Source organism: Alnus glutinosa, chromosome 3 (assembly GCF_958979055.1).
Source record: "Alnus glutinosa chromosome 3, dhAlnGlut1.1, whole genome shotgun sequence".
Taxonomy (NCBI): Eukaryota; Viridiplantae; Streptophyta; class Magnoliopsida; order Fagales; family Betulaceae; genus Alnus; species Alnus glutinosa.
The window spans coordinates 25,989,246-26,012,488 of record NC_084888.1 but is presented as its reverse complement, the minus strand read 5'-3'; the positions used below and the strand labels follow the sequence as shown (position 1 = coordinate 26,012,488).

At 36.3% G+C, this 23,243-nt stretch overlaps 1 protein-coding gene across 1 annotated transcript; it reads right to left on the bottom strand.

Moving 5' to 3' along the window:
• Nucleotides 1-17,042: 17,042 nt before the first annotated feature.
• On the bottom strand, nucleotides 17,043-18,173 carry LOC133863283 (uncharacterized). Its single transcript, XM_062299235.1, has 2 exons — nucleotides 17,793-18,173; nucleotides 17,043-17,675 (listed from the first exon to the last, which is right to left on the bottom strand). The coding sequence occupies exons 1-2, from the start codon at nucleotides 18,171-18,173 to the stop codon at nucleotides 17,043-17,045; spliced, it is 1,014 nt and encodes a 337-aa protein (XP_062155219.1).
• Between the last annotated feature and the right edge of the window lie 5,070 nt (nucleotides 18,174-23,243).

Genomic DNA, 23,243 nt, shown 5'->3' with positions numbered 1-23,243 from the left:
GGTGGGATCGCACGTGCTAGGGGGGGAGGGCAGGTTTGAATCTTCGATCAGGTGGTGTCTCATGCTTGGGCCTTGGGTGCATAGAATTTCAAAGCCCATTTGATTCTAAAATTGAAAGTCTTTTTTCTTTTATTTTTTTCGAACATGGTAGTATATGTTACCCGGTATATTACTGAAGAGGTCCGAAGGTTTATACGAGAAGGAGGTTCAAGACCCCTACAATTTTAAAGTAGAAGAATCTGACTTAAAAACATTTGTTTAAGCAAAACACAAACATTATAAGAATTACATTTGAACCTCTTTTTACATTATCGCACAATCTAGCATTTAGCCAACACAAGCGATAAAGTTTTTGATTTTGAAAAGAGGAAAGCTGTATCATAAAGTTGTTGCGAGTCTCTAGCAACTCGTGTTTGTGTTTTAGGTTGAAATTGGGTTGAGATATAATATAAAATTATATATATTAATTTCAATTCGATTAATTTAATTAAATAGATGAAACTTTCTAAACTAACACCCATTAATTTTGTATTAGATTAAAATCAAGTTTAATTGTGTAAAAAGTTATTAGTCTTTATATTACGTGTCAAATTTAAATAGAAACATGAATGTAACGGTATATGTCAACCTCAACTCCATCTATTTGACTAAAGGCTAATGCTAAAGACCACCATTTTATCCAAGATTTATTTGAAAAAAGTGTTAGTTTATAACACATTTGTAATTATTCATTAAACATTTAATTACAAATTTACAATAAACTTTTTTTGAATGAATTTTGTTACGTAACTCTGGCTTGTTAATTTTGTAAATTTGAAATCCAAAAAAAACTAAAAATTCTCAACCCCACATTAAAAAATAAAAATATTTTTACACAATACTTATACAACACAAGATACGTGAAGTGAAAACCCGCTACATAAATCGCATCTCATATGTCTTGTACTGTGCCATTTTCTTATCCACCAATCACAACACTATTAAAAAAAAAAAAAAACACAGGAATAAACAAGGGCAGCATATTGCAAACGTCGGACAAGAGTCGCCACTAAATGAATCATTCTACTCATGCACACGTCATCCTCTTGTCATTCCTTTATAATAAAAATCAATTTTTATAAAAAAAATGGGGTGACAAGGGAATAAAAGACTCATCTTTAGCATTTCCCCTCTATATATAATGGAAGCCTAAGATTTTAACACGTACGTCATCCATCAACCATTATGACAAATTTTAAAATGCCACAACATCGATGCGTTTTAAAATACTAAAACAATGTTTAAAGAAAACCCCTAACACCATTTGAGCCCATCATCAACTCCATCCTCACCACCGCTCTTCGCCGCCCCTCTCTGCCGCATCTCTCCGTCACAGGCCACCACTAACCCATATGCTTAACACAAAACCCAGATCCAGACCTAACTAGCAAGCTCGTTAGTTAGTTAGGTGAAAGGATTGGGTGTCACCATAGAGTGCAGATCAAGAACTTGTACGACTTCTCTGTCGCCGACGTGTCTTTCGCTGGGAAACCAAATAGAGAGCTTGTGGGATATATTTCTCACAAGTTACTACTTTTTCATCAACTGCTAAAATTTCAGATCTGCTAGTGGGTGAAAAAGATTAGATCCAAGTTTTGTGTGAGGGATATGGGTTGATAGTAGACGGTGACAGAGAAAGATGCGGTGGAGAGCGTCGACGATGAACAGCAGTGAGTATGGGATTGATGATGGGCTCAAATGGCGCCAAGAGTTTTTTTTTGGGTTTTCACAAGAATTGATGATGTGGAAAAATTTTCACAATGGATGATGACGTGCTCAACTTTGAGCCCTCCATTACAAACGGGTGGCGAGGATTTGAAGAATTCCAGACACCTTAATCGACAAACATTATAGTAAGACATTTTTATATGGATAAGTAACTGTATCTGCTGACGAGAAAAAAGCTGAAAAGGAAGAATGGAAGAGGATTGAGCACCACGTGTCCAAAAAGCTTGACCAAATAGAATGATTGAATTGGAGGCAGTGATCCTCCAAGTATCAGAAACTCTTATCTTATAGTGAACGACAGTTGCAAGTGCAGTACAGGTAAAAGTAAAAGTACAAGAGAGAGAAGAGAGGGGGAGGGAGAGTAGTAGTACTACAACAGTACAGGTGTACCAAAGATGGCAAGCAAGTGTACTAAACATGAATTAAAGCTATTATTATTCAAAAAAAAAAATGAATTAATGCAGTGTTTGCAAACAAGAAACATAGGTCAAAGGCATAATATTTTTTAAGTGTATTAAATTTTAAATAAGTTACCGTTCAGATTTTAAATCCATGAGAGTGTGCACTTGAGAGCATCCACTAAGTAGCTAAAGCTGAAAAAGCAAGAAATTTTATAGATGACTGGAAGTAACAATTGGAAGCAGTCACACTACATATTTGCAGAGCAGTTGTTCTGAAGAACATGTAAATAAATGGAAAGTTAGAAAAGGCTTTAAAAGACTATCCCCAGAAAAATCACAGTTGATTTACTATGCTAAAGTTCAAAAGTCAGATGGTTATCAGCCATCCATACTCAAGCAACGCCAGGCTTGACAGCTAAAACAGCAACAATTTTGCACTCAGCCAACCAGCTTTTGTCTTATCCTTTTAGTTTTAGCTTCCTGGTCAGGAAATTCCTCCAATTTTCTCCTCAAGTTTTTCAGATCTTCTTCACTCACCATGCCTTTCAGTTTTTGGTTCAATGTGTACGCTTCAGCCATCTTCCTCCTGCACTCTTTGCTCTCAGAATCATGAGGAACCACTGAAACAGAATGAGGAGAAAGTAAGCAAAGAAAATACTTGATCCACAAATTCAGTGTAGTACAACAAGAAAATTAAAATTTCTGATGCCATTTTGCACTTCAACTCATCATTGTCCTTTACGGGTTTGATCTCTAAAGCTCCTCTCCACCTTCTTCATTGATAGAAGTCTTAATTATTCACCCTCAAGTATTAGTTTACGTGTAGAATTTACAAGAGCATTTCTTAGGGAAATTATGCGAAAACTTTAAGATCACTTTATATCTGATACAGACGCGAATAGATCTCTCTTTCCGGCAAGTACTAACTAGACCCTTGATGCAACCCATTGTTGACTTGTAAAAGCAAAAATTGAATAGAAATTCTTTTGATAGTAGGATCTATAAGAAATTTAAAGTTTCTCTCTAAACAAAAAGTAAAAAGTGGTTTGAGCTCCCCTGCTCACTATTCTTTTCTTTATTTCTTTCCGAATGACCGAAATCAAGTGTTGCAACTTGCAAGAATGCCATCAACTTTAAGGAAGACAAAATGATTGACAAAGTCTTAACATAAGTTCTTTTATTCCACAGAAAACCAGCTACAACATTTCGATACAAATAAAACTCATATAATTTTGAACAATCTAAAAAAAATACATAGCAAACTAAACAAAATGGCCGAAAATCGATTAAATCATACAAACGAAAACAAAAATATTCCTTAAAACATTCAAAATAAACTAAAAAATAAGATACTTAATTTTAGTTTAATTCATATAAATTAAAACATGTTAAAATCTTTGTGCCCATATGAATAGTTTATAACGAAAAAGAAGTGTAAAGAAAAAAAAAAATAGCAAGAAGAAAACATGGTTTAATCTAATTATCAAAGTATTAATAAAAAATTAGCAGGAATCTATATATGATATTGTTAGTACGATACCTATTATATTTAAATATAAATAAAACCCAAGTAATTATAAACATTTAAAAAAATACTGTACAAACTAAACAAAATATTTTTTTACGAATACAAAATAAAACAAAATCTTTTATTAAATATTTAACTCAATCAGATAAATTCTCACATCATGTTCAATGCTTAATATCTCTTCAGTGTTTCAAAAGTATTTATATTCTTTTTACGCACGACAATCAAATAAATTTTTGCCTTGTTTTGCTTTCACAAGCATAAAAACACTTTCAAAAAATGGCTAAAATTGGAGTAAATCACATATACGAAAAAAAATTAAATTCTGGAAAACATAAGTCTTTATCGTAGTTTAATCCATATACATTAAAACATGTTTAAATCTTCGTTCCCATAGGTAGACATGGTATAAAATGAAAAGTATAAAGAAAAAAAATAAATAAAAAATAATACATAGTTTAATCTAAATTTCAAAGCATTAATACAAAATCAGTAGGAATCTTTGTGTGATACCTATTATATTTCAATACAAATAAAACGCAAATAATTCTGAACATTAGGGGAAAAAAAAAAATACAGAGAAAATTTATTCCTATAGGTAGACATGGATGAAAATGGAAAGTATAAAGAAAAAAAAAATAACAGAAAAATATCTAGATTCTAATTATAAAAATGTATAAAATTTAAAGTCCTTCAACCTCCACAAAACAAAAAAAATAATAATAAAAAAAAGGAGCAAAGTCCTTCAAAAAAAGCAAAACAAAATTATGTACTTCAACACTCTGTTCTTCTCTTGAATGTCGTTGTTGGATGCTCTTGATTTCACAATTCAAGATATTTCAAATCCTAAAAAGAGATAAGTATAAATAACCATAATATTAATCTATCTAAGAGATTAATATGACTTTTCAGCTTACTTGTACGATTTCTTTAGAATTAATGCATGCAATACCTATATGGTCAATTATGGGTAATTAATGTAGTACATTCTTAGTTTTAAATTTTGTCTCTCTATAATTTTGGAGAGTCGTAAATTTTGAAACCATAATATTGGACATTAAAATTTTAAACATAATGAAATCTCATATAAGGAAAAATTTTGAAATAAAATTTTGGAGAAAAAAAAATAAAATTGACCACTTATAATTAATGCATGATTTGAATTTTAATTTTTTTAAAAATCTCACAACTTAATGCGGTTATAATGACACTTAATGATATAATGCAAAAAAAATCTTTATTTTGGTCTCATGAAGATTTACATACATGATCCTTTTCATTAAAGCACAATTAATTTATTAAAATCATGACAAAATCGGTTCAACCTTTAAAATTCACCGGTTTTTTTTACTTAAAAAACCGGTTCAGTATTTAAAAATTATGGGTTCCCGTCACGTGTCATAATTCTTCATTGCACAAAGAACATTTGATGAATATATAATCATATAAAATTTTACTATCAAAAAACCATAATTTTAGTTTTAATCTATATAATTTAAAACATTTAAAATATTCTCATATGTGTAATTTAAAATGGAAAGAAGTGTTTAAAAAAAAATAGCAAGAGAAAAACCTGGATTTTTTTATTATCAAAGGATTAATAGTAGGAATCTATGATATTGTTAGTGTGATATGTACCTATTATGTTTCAATAAAAATAAAATCCATATAATTTTGAACATTAAAAAAAAAAAAATCAAATTTAATGTCTAATTAACTCTTTAGTGTTTTAAAAGCAAGTCTATTCCTTTTGTGCACAATAATCAAATAAAATTTTACCTTTTTTGGCTTTCAAAAGTAGAATAACAATTCCAAAAAAAAGTGAAAATCGTGTAAATCACATAAAAGAAAAAAAAAATCCCATAAAACATTCAAACGAATTAAAACATAAGACCCTTATTTTTAGTTTAATTCATATAAATTAAAACATGTAAAAATCTTTGTTCTCATATGTGTATTTTAGAATAAAAATAAGTATGAAGAAGAAAAATAGCAAGAAGAAAACTATGATTTTGATTATCAAAGCATAAAATAGAGAATTTTTTTATTGTCGATGTGATACATATTATATTTCAATCCTATATAATTCTTAATATTCGAAAAAGCAAATGAACGAAAAAAAAAATAAAAAAAAAAATCTCATAAACATTCAAATGAAGAATTACTCAACTAAAAATTTCACAAACAAAATGGAAACATATTTAGATTTCAACAAAAAGTATAAAATACTAAAGAAACATATTTAATTGTATCATTAATTGAGAGAAAGAGAGACTAATTGTATCATTAATATATATATATATATATATATATATATATATATATAGAGAGAGAGAGAGAGAGAGAGAGAGAGAGAGATATTAAATAGACCGGTTCAATTTTCTTTAAAAGGCCGGTTCAATACTTAAAGGACCGGTTTAGTTACTAAAAAGTATGGGTTCATGCCACATGTCACCATTCTATGTCATTCTAAGGAAAAACTCGATTTATATATATATATATATATATATATATATATATATATATATATATATATATATATATATATATATATATATATATATATATATATATATATGAAATAAAATCCATATAATTTTGAACAATAAAAAAAAAAAACATTTCAAATTTAATGCTTAATTAACTCTTTAGTGTTTTAAAAGCATGTCTATTCCTTTCGTTCACAATAATCAAATAAAATTTTACCTTTTTTGACTTTCAAAAGCAAAATAACACTTCCAAAAAATAAGTAAAAAATCATGTAAATCACATAAAAGAAAAATAAATATCCCATAAAATATTAAAACGAATTAAAACATAATACCCTTATTTTTAGTTTAATTCATATAAATTAAAACATGTTAAAATCTTTGTTCTCATAGGTGTATTTTAGAATGAAAATAAGTATGAAGAAGAAAAATAGCAAGAAGAAAACTACGATTTTAATTATCAAAGCATAAAATAGAAAATTAGCAGGAATTTTTTTTATTGTCGATGTGATACCTATTATATTTCAATCCTATATAATTCTTAACATTCGAAAAAGTAAATGAACGGAAAAAAAAAATTAAAAAAAAATCTCATAAACATTCAAATGAAGAATTGCTCAACCAAAAATTTCACAAACAAAATGAAAACATATTTAGATTTAAACAAAAAATATAAAATACTAAAGAAACACATTTAATGGTATCATTAATATATATATATATATATATTAAATAGGCCAATTCAATTTTATTTAAAATGCCGATTCAGTACTTAAAGGATCGGTTTAGTCACTAAAAAGTATGAGTTCATACCACGTGTCATCATTCTATGCCATTCTAAGGAAGAACTCGGCTTATATATATATGAACATGAAAACTTGAATTACTCTTTTGTTTGATTATACCAAACTAGCATCAATAGGATATGGCAGAAGTTAATTAAGAAAATAAGATGTTCTTATGTTATCTGATGATCAAATTTATTTTATTGACAATTTCATCAAAATTCTTGATTTTGCACAAAGTGTTATTTTTAGTGGACTATCACTCTATCAGCCCAAGTGTGTCACTACGGTTAGGGTTAGGGTTTATTCCCAGGTCTATCACCTTGATTTTGTACTGTTGGTAGGAGCTTTTGATGAAAAAAAAATGGACTATTTGTCTTCTTCTTCCTCATAAATTTTTTGACCTTCTTCCGCTTCTTCTCTTGCTTCTCTTCCCTTCTTCTTGTCTCTCCTTTAAACTTTTCTTAACAATCTCTTGTTGTCCCACATTAATTTTGGTATCAGAGTCTGGTTGATTGTTTCCCAAAACAATCAAACGAACAACCTTTGTTAAACTAGTGACTCAAACGCAAGCAATTTTGCAATCCTTTGCTTTCCACCACTAGCATCACTGATACGTTTTCGTTGAGCCATCATTTGTTTCCATCATGTGTCCTTGTCTTCCCAAAAAATAACACATCGCCAATTTTTCTTCTGCTGCCCAAACATCTAACCCACAAATCTCCACCGCTTTGTATGGGTTCGAGATTTGCCTGACAGGGAGGGGTACAAGAAATAGCCATGCCTTGCAACTATACTGCCGGAATCTGCGCTGCAAGCCTCCACATCACCGAACCACTACTATTTTAAAAATAAAATAAAATAAAAACAAACAAACAAAAAATCCCACACAGTCGCATCACCCATTGGACCGAACAACTAAGCAAAGCCTCAGCAATGCAATCCACCCATCACCAGACATAAATTAGCTACAAACTAGTTTGTTCCCAATTGATACAAACCAATCTAATAAAGTGACATGTGTCTCTTAGCATATATCCCTTAGAATGTGTTCATTAGCATGTAAGAAACTCGTGTTTTTTTTAATAGCATGTGATTCTCACATGTATTTTTAACACTATTAATAAGAAAGCATGTGCTTCTCACGTGCTATAGGAACACATCACTTTATTTGACTAATTTTGTATGAATTAATTATAAACTAGTTTGTAACTAATTCTGTCCCACACCAACCACCACTGCCCCCCCCATACCAAATCCACCACCACAATGCAGATCACAGAGCCACCGCACCTTCACCCATTGGCCTTCTTCTCAGCCAGCCAACAAGCCATCACACCATTTCCTTACCTTTCTCCCTTGCCTCCGCCACAAGCATCTTGCTGGCATGTTGTGCTGCCGCTGCAGTCCCTGCAAGAAGTTGCACCCATGCATTGCACCCACGCTACACTACCTACAAGGCGACTCTTTGTTTCTATTGTTGATGTTTATCGAAAGCTCTTGTTTTGTGGCTAAGGCAACAGGACCAAACGAAAGTCCCGCAAGACCAGTCAAAAGATCTCTTTGAGAGAGTTGAGTCCATGGAAGCTTCCCATCAAAGGCCAGAGGGTCACAACGAGAGCAAGACGTCCCATAATGGAGGCCATCACACCGCAGGTGAGGGCAGGATACCTCACCGAGCATGTCCTTCAACACCAAGGTTGTGGTACAGGAAAGGGGTAACACCATCAAGTTCACCCCAATCAAGCTCATCCAAACCAATACAATTAGAATCAAGGTCATAATATGGGGCATGGTCATTACAACCAAGGTCAACAAAATTATGTAGACCCTGATGAGAGATTTCAGGTGGATTTGTCATTTTATGTGCATGTGTCGACTTTGTTTGAAGGATGGAGTTGTTACCGTTGAAAAGAAGTCTTTAAACACTATCGTGCCAATCATTCAGTGTTGCTGCGTTAGACTTACACAGGTGATTTATTTATTATTTTTATAAGTAGAAGAGTGAATTTGTTTGATTAGCATGGATGACACCAACTAATTACATGCTTATTTAACACTGAAGGTTGGCGTTCCATAAAAGGTGTATATGAAACGTGGTAATTTGCGAAATACAATAGCCAACCATTACATTTCAACTATGTAATAAAATTTTGACATTGATGTATTTTTTTAAATTTACTATTAAATAATAAAATTATCTAGTAAACTTTTATATTGAGTTGCCTTTTTAAATTAATTGTTGATGAATAATAATACATTTTAATCAGTTTTTGTTCAACTCTATTTTTTAATTTTGTTCGCTATGAATCAAACACCTAACTCCATTGCTTGCAAGTAACATCATGCAACTAAACTCTTTACGGTGAATTAAGTCGCCTTCACAAGTCTCCCAATAATTTTGCACCATCTTCCTTGATTGATTACAGGTCAAAAATTTAGTTGTTAACCTGTCAAGAACAACGGAATTGAGAAATTTGTTTTGAAGCTCAACGGAATTGAGAAATGGCGAAGGGGTGGGGATCGAAAGGGTACTTGGACACGTGAGGGGGTGGGATCGCACGTGCGAGGGGGGGGAGGGCGGGTTTGAATCTTCGCTCAGGTGGTGTCTCATGCTTGGGCCTTGCGTGAATAGAATTTCAAAGCCCATTTGATTCTAAAATTGAAAGTCTTTTTTCTTTTCTAATCTTCAATGGGATAAATTTTTTGATTTTGAAAAGAGGAAAGCTGCATCATAAAGTTGTTGTGCATTCTCTAGCAACTAGTGTTTTTGTGTTAGGTTTGAATTGTTCAAGGGATAGTATAAAATTATATATATATATATATATATATATATATATATATATATATATATATATATATATATATATATATATATATATATATATATATATTTAATTGTGTAAAAAATTATTTGTCTTTATGTTAAGTGTATAAGTCAACCTCAACTCCATCTATTTGATTAAAGGCTAATGCTATTGAGTTGCATTTTATCTGGAATTTATCTAAAAAAAAATGTTGCTCCATGACAAATTTGTAATTATTCATTACACATTTAATTACAAATGTGCCATGTTTGAAAAAAGTATTGCTAATTCTACATGTCATAAATATTTATCAAGTGTCCATAAAATAATGAGGTGGCTTTTAAAATTACCATTGAGCATGTGATTAATCAAATGATAATTTTAAAAACTACCTCATTATTTGATGGACATTTATATGACATGTAGAATTACTTCAACCCTGGCTTGTTAATTTTGTAATTTTGATGTTCGTAAAAAACTAAAAAATCTCAACCCCACATTAAAAAACACAAGAATAAATAAAATAATGCTACGTATTACCATTGTATTCTTTTTTTATTCCCAAAAGTGATGTGGCTCTTAAAATCACCAGTAAATCAAAATTTAATGGTGATTTATCATAAATTTAATAATAATTTTAAGACCCATTTCAAATTTAAAAGAACAAACCAAAAAAAAAACACAAAGATAATACGTTCCATTACTCAAATAAACAAGGGCCACATACTACAAACGTCGGACAAGAGTCGCCTGTAAATATAATGGAAGCCTAAGATTTTAACACGTACGTCATCCATCAACCATTATGAAAAATTTTGCCACAACATCAATGCGTTTTAAAATCCTAAAACAATGTTTAAAGAAAACCCCTAACGCCATTTGAGCCCATCATCAACTCCATCCTCACCACCGCTCGTCGCCGCCCCTCTCTGCCGCATCTCCCCGTCACAGGCCACCACTAACCCATATGCTTAACACAAAACCCAGATCCAGACCTAACTAGCAAGCTCGTTAGTTAGTTAGGTGAAAGGATTGAGTGTCACCGTAGAGTGCAGATCAAGAACTTGAACGGCTTCTCGGTCGCTGACGTGTCTTTCGCTGGGAAACCAAATAGAGAGCTTGTGGGATATATTTCTCACAAGTTACTACTTTTGCATCAACCGCTAAAATTTCAGATCTGCTAGTGGGTGAAAAAGATTAGATCCAAGTTTTGTGTGAAGGATATGGGTTGATAGTAGACGGTGACGGAGAAAGATGCGGTGGAGAGCGTCGACGATGAACAGCAGTGAGTATGGGGTTGATGATGGGCTCAAATGGCGCCAAGAGTTTTTTTTTGGGTTTTCACAAGAATTGATGATGTGGTAAAATTTTCACAATGGTTGATGACGTGCTCAACTTTGAGCCCTCCATTATAAACGGGTGGCGAAGATTTGAAGAATTCCAGACACCTTAATCGACAAACATTATAGTAAGACATTTTTCTATGGCTGAGCAACTGTATCTATCTATCTGCTGACAAGAAAAAAGCTGACCAAATAGTGAACGATTGAATTGGAGGCAGTGATCCTCCAAGTATCAGAAACTCTTATCTTATAGTGAACGACAGTTGCAAGTGCAGTACATGTAAAAGTAAAAGTACAAAACAGAGAAGAGAGGGGGAGGGGGAGTAGTAGTACTACAACAATACAGGTGTACCAAAGATGGCAAGCAAGTGTACTAAACATGAATTAAAGCTATTATTATTCAAAAAAAAAAAAAAAACATGAATTAATGCAGTGTTTGCAAACAAGAAAAATAGGTCAAAGGCATATTATTTTAAGTGTATTAAATTTTAAATAAGTTACCATTCGGATTTTAGATCTCCGAGAGTGTGCACTTGAGAGCATCCGCCTAAGTAGCTAAAGCTGGAAAAGCAAGAAATTATAGATGACTGGAAGTAACAATTGGAAGCAGTCACACTACATATTTGCAGAGCAGTAGTTCTGATGAACAAGCAAATAAATGGAAAGTTAGAAAAGGCTTTAAAAGACTATCCCCAGAAAAATCACAGTTGATTTACTATGCTAAAGTTCAAAGTCAGATGGTTATCAGCCATCCATACTCAAGCAATGCCAGGCTTGACAGCTAAAACAGCAACAATTTTGCACTCAGCCAACCAGCTTTTGTCTTATCCTTTTAGTTTTAGCTTCCTGCTCCCGAAATTCCTCCAATTTTCTCCCCGAGTTTTTCAGATCTTCTTCTCTCACCATGCCTTTCAGTTTTTGGTTCAATGTGTATGCTTCAGCCATCTTCCTCCTGCACTCTTTGCTCTCAGAATCATGAGGAACCACTGAAACAGAATGAGGAGAAAGTAAGCAAAGAAAATACTTAATCCACAAATTCAGTGTAGTTCAATAAGAAAATTAAAATTTCTGATGCCATTTTGCACTTCAACTCATCATTGCCCTTTACGGGTTTGATCTCTAAAGCTCCTCTCTCCATCTTCTTCATTGATAGAAGTCTTAATTATTCACCCTCAAAAATTAGTTTACATGTAGAATTTACAAGAGCATTTCTTAGGGAAAAGATGCGAAAACTTTAAGATCACTTTATATCTGATACAGACGCGAATAGACTCTCTTTCCGGCAAGTACTAACTAGATCCTTGATGCAACCCATTGGTGACTTGTAAAAGCAAAAATTGAATAGAAGTTCTTTTGATAGTAGGATTTATAAGAAATATTAAAGATTCTCTCTAAACAAATAGTAAAAAGCGGCTCCCCGGCTCACTATTCTTTTCTTTATTTCTTTCCGAATGACCCAAATAAAGTGTTGCAACTTGCAAGAATGCCAACCACTTGAGGAAGACAAAATGATTCACAAAGTCTTAATATAAGTTCTTTTATTCCACAGAAAACCAGCTACAACAAAAAGACCAAACTCCCCCATAAGAGGACACAGTAAAAAAAGAACAAACAAATACCCAAGCTCTCTGCCACTGAAAAGTTAAGAAGTAAAAAATAAATTTTTTTAAAAAAAACTACAATAATACAAGTCCAGATTGCTCAACACACAACTTTACGGAACATGCCACACCAATTACAACTTAAGACACTGGTTTGGCAGCAAGACACGTCCAGGAAATCATAACCTGACTTCAAATAGAGTGCTGAATACTGCCTCTTCCATGCAGCAGTATGGAAAGACCTCTGGCTCTTTCTCTCCACATATGATAAATGAAAACAGAAAAAACAACCTACCTGACAAACGCTATAAAAGATATTACCGTGGAAAACCTGACAGCCCATCTTACCTAACATTGCCATCTGGTACCCACTCCTAGTATCAGGTTAGTGGTAATAATATCACCTTATTACCCGCAGAGCTAGGCCTAGCATGCAAGGGCAAGGTGACTCGAATTCTCAGCAGCTCCTAAAAACTCACCACTGGGCTAGTATTTGAGTCAGACAAATTTGTCTGGACCAAAAATAGCATGTTTGTGGGCAAGGGCTATGCTGAAAATGTAATGTTTAAACTTAATTTAGTAAGGGAGAATGCTTCTGTTTATATTATGAATTCTTTTCATTATGGCATGCTAGATTAGGTCATGTGAATAATGAGTCTGTTACTCGTATGGTTAAATTAGGCTTGTTGCCTTCTAATTTGCATAATGATAGAAACAAATGTGAAACTTGTGTTAAAACAAAATTAACTAGAAAACCATTTCCAAGTGTTAATAGATCTTCTTCAATTTTACTTAAATTATTTCATTCTGATGTATGTGATTTAAGTGATAAAATAACAAGAGGTGGTAAAAGATATTTTATTACTTTTATAGATGACTTGTCTAAATATACATATCTCTTTTTACTTAAAACAAAAGATGAAGACTTAGATAAATTTAAAAATTTTAAAGCAGAAGTTGAAAATTTACTTAATTACAAGATTAAATTATTAAGAAGTAACAGAGGTGAAGAATATTTTAATAATGATTTTGACTATTTTTGTATTGAATAATGTTTTACACTCATTCCATACAGACTAACGTAAAAAATCACTTATAATATATTATGAGGAAGCTCACTAGAGATCTATTCCTCTTCCTCAAAGATGATCGATCGGGGGGGGGGGAAGATAAGTCCAATACACTCATTTCAAACGGGCTGATATGAAAAATCACTTATAAATTATAATATATTACGTTAACCGATGTAAAATAGATTTAATAAATGAACGTGAAAACTTGAATTACTCTTTTGTTTTATTATACCAAACTAGTTGTGCTTATTGTGATGAGGAAGAGGAAGGTCGACCATCAATTGGATATGGTAGAAGTTAATTAAGAAAATAAGATGTTCTTATGTTATCTGATGATCAAATTTACTTTATTGACAATTTTATCAAAATTCTCGATTATACACAAAGTGTTATTTTTAGTGAACTATCACTCTATCAGCCCAAGTGTGTCCTAGGGTTAGGGTTAGGGTTAGGTCTATAAGCCTGATTTTGTGCTATTGGTAGGAGCTTTTGATGAAAAAAAAAAAAAAAGGGACTATTTGTCTTCTTCTTCCTCGTAAATTTTTGACCTTCTCCCGCTTCTTCTGCTGCTTCTTCTCTTACTTCTCTTCCTTGCTTCTTGTCTCTCCTTTAAACTTTTCTTAACAATCTCTTGTTGTCCCACATCAATTTTGGTATCAGAGTCTGGTTTGATTGTTTCCCAAAACAATCAAACGAACAACCTTTGTTAAACGAGTGACTCAAACACGAGCAATTTTGCAATCCTTTGCTTTCCACCACTAGCATCACTTATACATTTTCGTCGAGCCATCATTTGTTTCCATCATGTGTCCTTGTCTTCCCAAAAAATCAACACATTTTCAATTTTTCTTCCGCTGCCTAAACATCTATCCTACAAATCTTCACCGCTTTGCATGGGTCCGAGGTTTGCCTGACAGGGATAGGTACAAGAAATAGCCGTGCCTTGAAGGGTTCCTCGTCATCAAAAACAAATATACATTGCAACTATACTACCGGAATCCGCGCCGCAACCCTCCACATCATCCAACCACCACTATTTAAAAATAAAATAAAATAAAAACAAACAAACAAAAAATCCCACACTGCCGCATCACCCATTGGACCGAACAACTAAGCAAAGCCCCAGCAATGCAATCCACCCATCACCAGACATAAATTAGCTACAAACTAGTTTGAACCCAATTGATACAAACCAATCTAATAAAGTGACATGTGTCCCTTAGCATGTATCCCTTAGAATGTGTCCATTAGCATGTAAAAAACACATATTTTTTTTAATAGCATGTGATTCTCACATGTATTTTTAACACCATTAATAAGATAGCATGTGCTTCTCACGTGCTATAGGAACACATCACTTTATTAGACTGATTTTGTATGAATTAATTACAAACTAGTTTGTAACTAATTATGTCCCACACCAACCGCCACTGCCCCCCCATATCAAACCCACCACTGCAATGCAGATCACAGAGCCGCCGCACCTTCACCCATTTGCCTACTTCTCAGCCAGCCAACAAGCCATCACACCATATCCTTACCTCTCTCCCATGCCTCCGCCACAAGCATCTTGCCGGCATGTCGTGCTGCCGCTGCAGTCTTGGCAAGAAGTTGCACCCATGCATTGCACCCACGCTACACTACCTGCAAGGCCACTCCTTGTTTCTATTGTTGATGTTTATCGAAAGCTCTTGTTTTATGGCTAAGGTAACAGGACCAAACGAAAGTCTCGCAAGACCAGACAAAAGATCTCTTTGTGAGAGTTGAGTCCATGAAGGCTTCCCATCAAAGGCCAGAGGGTCACAATGAGAGCAAGACCTCCCATAATGGAGGCCATCACACCGCAGGTGAGGGCAGGATACCTCATCGAGCATGTCCTTCAACACCAAGGTTGTGGTACAGGAAAGGGGTAACACCATCAAGTTCACCCCAATCAAGCTCATCCAAATCAATACAATTAGAATCATGGTTATAATATGGGGCATGGTCATTGCAACCAAGGTCAACAAAATTATGTAGACCCTAATACGAGATTTCAGGCGGATTTGTCATTTATGTGCATGTGTCGACTTTGATTGAAGGATGGAGTTGTTACCGTTGAAAGGAAGTGTTTAAACACTATCATGTCAATCCTTCAGCGTTGCTGCGTTAGACTTACACAAGTGATTTATTTATTATTTTTATAAGTAGAAGAGTGAATTTGTTTGATTAGCATGTATGACACCAACTAATTACATGCTTATTTAACACTGAAGGTTGGCGTTCCATAAATGGTGTATATGAAACGTGGTAATTTGCAAAATGCAGTAGCCAACCATTACATTTCAACTATGTAATAAAATTTTTACATTGATTTATTTTTAAATTTACTATTAAATAATAAAATTGTCTAGTAAACTTTTATATTGAGTTGCCTTTTTAAATTAATTGTTGATGAATAATAATACATTTTAATCAATTTTTGTTCAACTCTATTTTTTAATTTTGTTCGCTGTGAATCAAACACCTAGCTCCACTGCTTGCAAGTAACATCATGCAACTAAACTCTTTACGGTGAATTAAGTCGCCTTCACATGTCTCCCAATAATTTTGCACCATCTTCCTTGATTGATTACATGTCAAAAATTTAGTTGTTAACTTGTCAAGTTCAACGGAATTGGGAAATCTATTTTGAAGCTCAACGGAATTGAGAAATGGTGAAGGGGTGGGGATCGGAGGGTGACTTGGACACGTGAAGGGGTGGATCGCACGTGCGAGGGGGGGAGGGCGGGTTTGAATCTTCGATTAGGTGGTGTCTCATGCTTGGGCCTTGGGTCAATAGAATTTCAAAGCCCATTTGATTCTAAAATTCAAAGTCTTTTTTCTTTTCTAATCTTCAATGGGATAAATATTTTGATTTTGAAAAGAGGAAAGTTGCATCATAAAGTTGTTTTTTTTTTTTTTTTTTGAATCAAGGAAAGCTTTTCCATTAATCACGAAAATCAAACTTGCTCAGCAAGTACAACATTGTGGATATAAGAAGGACATCCCCCCATCCAGACACAATCCATAGACAAATTAAGGGCAGCTTTAGCCAACAAGTGTGCTGCTTGATTGGCTGATCTGCGTACATGACATACCTATGAGTCTATGAAAAAACCCAACAAGGACTTGATATCATGGATGATCTGACCCCAACTATTCCAGCTAAAAGAATCTGAACAAATAGCAACAATCACAGGTTGACAGTCTGCCTCTAAAACCACCTTCTACAAGCCTAACTCTCGAGCCAAAGTTGTTGCCGACCATGCTGCCAAAGCCTCCCCTGTAGTTGGGTTGCTAATAAAAGGAACAACTGTTGCCTTTGCTACCACCAAAACCCAACAACTATCACGCACCACCACCCTCAGGCCCAACTTCTTTGCTGGAATGTCCAAGGCTGCATCCCAATTTAACTTAATCCATCCCATCTTTGGTTTGCTCCACATCTCAAGAGGAAAACTCGGAGAGTTCACCAATTCTTCTTTCCTGTGAACCAAGAAATAAGTTTCCAAATTTTCCTTTGCTGCCAACACTATAGACATCGGGGAAGCAAATTCATTCCTGAAAACGAAAGCATTCTGTCGCAGCCAAATGAGTCTAGCCACTGTCATAGCTTTTACAAATTCCTCAGTCTCAAGTTTTAACAGTAATTGTTGACCTAAGCCCAGACCATCATCGGATTCCACCACCAGCTTTTGTATTCGGCGACTACCTTCCTGCCATACTGTCATAGATGAAGGGCACTCCCACAGAATATGGAAAACTATCTCTACCTGTTGCTGGCAAATTGGACAAGAGGGATCCTGGTTGTTCATTTTTTGAGCCAAATTTGCTTTAGTAGGAAGAAGATTATGACCCACCTTCAACACAAAATGCTTCAAAACAGCAGGGGCCTCCAGGTTCTAGATTTCCTTCCAAACACCAATATGTTCCCCCGCCTTAGAGCATTCACTCAGTAACTGAGCTCTGTGAGAAACCTCCATATGGTAGGCACTCTTCACTGAAAAACAACCATGGGTGGTTCCACGCCAAATCAAACAATCCGAACTCTTTAGGGGGCTTATAGGGACACTGCATATCAACTTAGCTTCTTGAGGTCCAAAAATCCTTTGAATGAACAGGTAATTCCACCACCCTAGAGTTTGATCGATGAGCTTACTCACTGTATCCTCTGAATTCAGAACTGCCACTGAGGAATGAACCTTAAAATTGGAAGAGGAAGGGATCCAACAATCCCCCCAAATCCTTACCTTCTCACCATTTCCCACCCTCCATATGAGACCTCTTTCAAGAACCTCTCTAGCATTGTGAACACTTCTCCAAGCATAAGAAGGGGAGTTACCCAAAGTTGCCTGCATAAACGACCCTGTTAGAGAAATAATTAACACCAAAGACATGTGGGCCTAAGGTAGTATCGGGGGCCGAGCCCATCGGGTTGGCCCGGCCAGATCAGACCTAAGTACAAGACCATTCGTTATCTCCAAAAAGACGGATATTCAAAATATATCAAGATAGACTTCTATCCCATCAAATATGGGATAAGGTACCTAATAGAATGACATTAGCTAAAGAGAGTGTCATGTCCAGTTTGGACTCTACTACCCAATTTGAATTCTATGAAGATAAGACTCAAGACTATGTGATCTAGGACTCAGACTCCTAATTAGAAAGATAAGATTCAAGACTATGTGATCTAGGACTCAGACTCCTAATTAGATTATGCTCCAAGCACTCTAGCAGTTTTATAACTGTGAAATGTGAGCCTATAAATAAGACTACTACGCCAGGTATTAAAGGAGACAAGCAGATTCTCTGAGCTTTTAAGATTACAGATATTTTCCAGAAAATTAGTTTGAACTGACTTAGGCATCGGAGTGGGAGTCCGGTCGGCACCCCCATAGTCCGACGAGCCGTTTATTATTTTGCAGATTACGAGGAGAGCGAAGATTAAGGAAGGCAACGAATCACAAGGCAACACGTCACCGTACCGGAAACTGTACCAACAGTTTGGCGCCGTCTGTGGGAACGACGAATCGTTTCTTGCAAAAAAATAAATAAATCTGCAACGGTGACTGCGTGATCAAATCAAGTTTGAAACCTTATATCGGAATTTAATCACACCAAATCAGTGTTGAGAATATACTAGATCTATGCTCAAAGGTAATGAATTTACATGGGTGTACAAGCGCAAATTCGTATGACTTGCTTTATGATTGGTCAATTTGTTTCTGAAAAACAAATCAAAAAGAAAAGAAAATAAGGCTGTAGATATTTCGTCCAAGTCAGATCTCCCACGTCCAGGAAAAGACAAAGAATAAAGAACCTGCAGGTATGCCTAAGTCCTAACTCGATCCGGTTCCTGCTTTCTTCTTCAAAGAAAACGATGGCTACGAGAAAGAGACCCTCGTCAATGGGAGATCCAACAGGAGTCGAAATCAGTGGAAGGTGAGACCAAAACATGCACATCCTCGAAGTCTTCGAGGCGGCACTGAGCCCAGGGGTCCGAGTTCGACAAAACCCAGAACGTCTCCTCCTCGGGTCAGCCTTTGAATCAAGTCATTGTCTCGGAGATTCGGTCTCCCCAGCCGCCCAGATGGTCGTCGAAAGCATAGTTTTTCGTTTCAGTCCGAGCTCCAAAATGACTCTGAAACCACCGAAAGCGCAGGTGACGCAATCCACAGGACGACAAAAGCAAATCTCCAGTATTTTGGGTTTTGCCCAGTAGGACGTCGGAGCCCCAAACGGAGAGATTGTCTTCTTTACAAACCCAGACCTCCGAGGCAGCAATGACGCTCCACTGCCACGGTAGTTTTACCCAGAAGCTTCTAGCTCTCGTCCCGGGCTTAGCCGAGAGAGATTCGAGCCTTGGTGAAGAAGAAGGAATTGATGGACCCCCCTTAATCTAACCCATCTCCAACTTGATGCACCTTGGATGATTGATCTCTGTGATAGGTTTTTGGGAATTTGGGATGTTATAAGCATATTTAGATTTGTATCCGAACAGATTCGGAAATTGTTTGATCCCCTCGGTCTCAGACGACGACACAGACTTTAGCGACTTTCTGATTTCATATGGTTGCTGTTCAACCACATGTCGAGGCCTGATTCGGTCAAATTCTCCCTTGTCTACCGAGCCGTGGATCAGAACCTCCGTGGCACCAACGAAAGTCAGAATTCGAAGGATGCCCGAATTGTTTGCATGGTCTCGGCAGTTGGGATGGTCTACTTGACCACCGAAGCTATTGTCACCAAAGGCCCCACGCTATCCTTAGGATCAAAGTCACCCCGTGTAGTGCCCTGTTGCCAGGTCGAGGTATGCAAGTCATAGATCGAGTCCACGAAAGGTGACTGCTGGTGAGCAACTAGAATATCAAAGGACTCACTGCAACATGTTCAGTAAATTGCCTTACAGGGATGTCAGGCAGGCTGTGTTTTCTTGCAAGCTTGGTTTCAAGAACGCCAACGACCGATGTTCGTTATCTAGGCCTACATATACACAGAGTCAAAAAAGAGAAGAAAAGAAAAACAGGACAATTGAAATACAAGGTTCGGTTTGCAAAATACTTGCTGTCCCTCGTAAGCCCTACTTGGGTATTGCCTTTGGCCTCTTGATCCGTACAAAATCGAATTCCTTCTATGTGGATGTGCAAGATCAAGGTTTTGAATTTTTTAAAGAAAACACTCAAGTCTATGGGTTGTTTGTTCCGGTAGCCACATCAAAAAGGGAAGAAAAGAGTCGGCTCAGAAGAATAAGCCAACCTACGGATATGATTCAGCCAATCAGGTAGGCTGTTCCTCTTATGACCCAGGAGTTTGAAGTCAGATCTATTGCCAATGGAGTGGTGCTAGAATCTGTCCAAGAAGACAATCGGGCTTTGACTGTGACCAGCCAGAATCTGAAGCTAGATTCGAAACCACAGCGCTGGTGAGGGGATTAGAGCATCACCACACGATTTTCCAGAGTTCACAGCTTTAGAAGAAATTAGAAAACCAAAACCCCTTCTAGTCAATTCTAGTGGGTCGGATGAAGAATTGTCGCGTTGTTACGGAGAGCCCAATCCCGACCATGATCCACAGAACGGTGCTGGCTCAAAGATTCCGGACTTCCAAAGCAGCGGCAACGAAGAGACTCCACCTAGAATCCACCGAGTAGAGCCGATGGGCGATGGACCTTAGGCCCGAGACACTTCAAGGATAGAAAGACGTCGGAGAAAGGAAGACCGTTGTGCAGAAAAGCTGAAAGTAAAGAGGCCCAACCCAGTGAATTCGGATCCTCTCCTCCGACCCAGTGACCACCAATTACTGAGTCGTGGTTTCCATAGGTGAACATCAGAGGAATTGAAAGGGGCTAGTCCATCGCCCAAGCTTCGTCTCGGTGGTTCGACCACCGCCCAGAACAGAGAGCGGGACGCAGTCAGGACCCCCGTGGTCTAGTTTTTACGGCTCAGAAACTGTGAACCCTTGAGACTCACCCAGTGTCTGTGGGTCTTCCCTCGGTGACAACCCTTACATTCACATAATGAGAGGCCGGCTCGTCCATACCGTTCCAGAGCTCCGCCCGAGAAGTGCCTACTCATGTATCGTCTATAAATTGGTCCTGCGAGAAAAATCAATGTGCTTAGAGTTAATGTGTAGAAGGAATTGTATAAAGGGAAATCCCTGAAAAATCAGTTGGAGGGCAGACTTTGGAAGATTTTCCATGAATCTAGTAGCTGGCATAACCGAGAAGCTTTCCACCGAAGCCCAAAACAAGGTCGTCAGAATTTTGGCTTTTAAAAAAAAAAAAAAAAAGGAAAAAAGAAAAAAGAAAAAAAGGCCCGAAAAGAAGAAAGAGACAAGGCACGTGGGAGATATTACTGGAAAGCTTCGTGCTCTTGTGAGCACATCTAAATTCGAAGGGCTCCAGGGTCTGTACAAAGGATTTTGTCCTAGCTACGTGAAGTGGGCCTATGCTGGTGGGATATCTTTCATATGTTATATTATTGATTAGCTAATAAGAAGAGCACAAAGAGCACAATATTTCGGTCCAGGGGATAAAAGCAAGAAAGTAAAAGTCCGAGGTGTTTAATCCCGAGGTGGCCACTCTCCGAAAAGTTAGACCCGAGGCATAATAACCCTCCAACAAAAGTTAGATCCGAGGTGTTTTACACAAGTGAAAAGATAGATCCGAGGGCATTCTACCAAGGAGAAAAGCTAGACCTGAGAGTGTCATACCGAGAAGAAAGTATAATCCGAGAAGTTTGACCCGAGAGTGTCATACCGAGAAGAAAGTATAATCTGAAAAGTTTGATCCGAGGGTGCTCTACCGAGGCGAAAAGTATGTACTGAGATGACACATACCGAGACTTTATTCCGAGGGTATTATTCCGAGGAGACTATGCCCGAGCTCCTAGTTCCAAATGGCACACTTTGAGGACCCCTCCAGATTCGCCATCCTCCTAAGTGCATAGTCACGTGCCGAGGGACAAATCCGAGCCGAGGGTCCAGTTTGAGGAACTCTCCCAAAGAGCACCATATCGAGTGGCGTGCAGGATAAGGAGCTCCAAGTAAGACGGTCCATCTTCATTGAATTCACCAGATAAGTTCATACTCTTCTTTTACAACTATGATTTATGTTAAAGTAAGGATAAATGTTGGTTTTTATCAACCAAGAAAATATATATATATATATATATATATATATATATATATATATATATATATATATATATATATATATATATATATATATATATATATATATGCATGCACTTGTACGCTTTGCCGAAATGTATATATATTTTGATAAAATAGACTCATGTGTTGAGGCTTCACTCCTGTCGTGAGTCAAAGGATCACAAAATCATCCCGACGGATGAAAAGAATATATGGTGTTACTGTGCATTCTGCTATTTTGTTTTAGTATATGTAGTGCTTCGTTAACCCTTTTTGCAAAAAAGATACGGGGAGACAACCCCAACAACAACTTAAACAAGGAAAGTCTCTCGGTCAGTCCAACACCGAGAGCCAGGGAGACAACCCTGCAGAGAAAACAAGGAAAGTCTCTCGGTCAATCCAACACCGAGAGCCAAGGGGACAACCTTACAGAGAAAACAAGGAAAGTCTCTCGGTCAGTCCAACACCGAGAGCCAAGGAGACAACCTTGCAGAGAAAACAAGGAAAGTCTCTCGGTTAGTCCAGCACCGAGAGTCAGGGAGACAACCCTGCAGAAAAAACAAGGAAAGTCTCTCAGTTAGTCCAACACCGAGAGCAAGGAAGAACAGACAGTCCCCAGGTATCGATTGATCTCTGCTAAGAATAAAGCAGCAGTCCGAGACAGAATGGAAGCACTTCTTCATCAAACTTCTCCAAAGATGATCAAGCTACATCAGCGTCCATCTGACTCCTCCCCTCGAACGACTCGAAAGAGTTATGGTGGGGATGCTCAG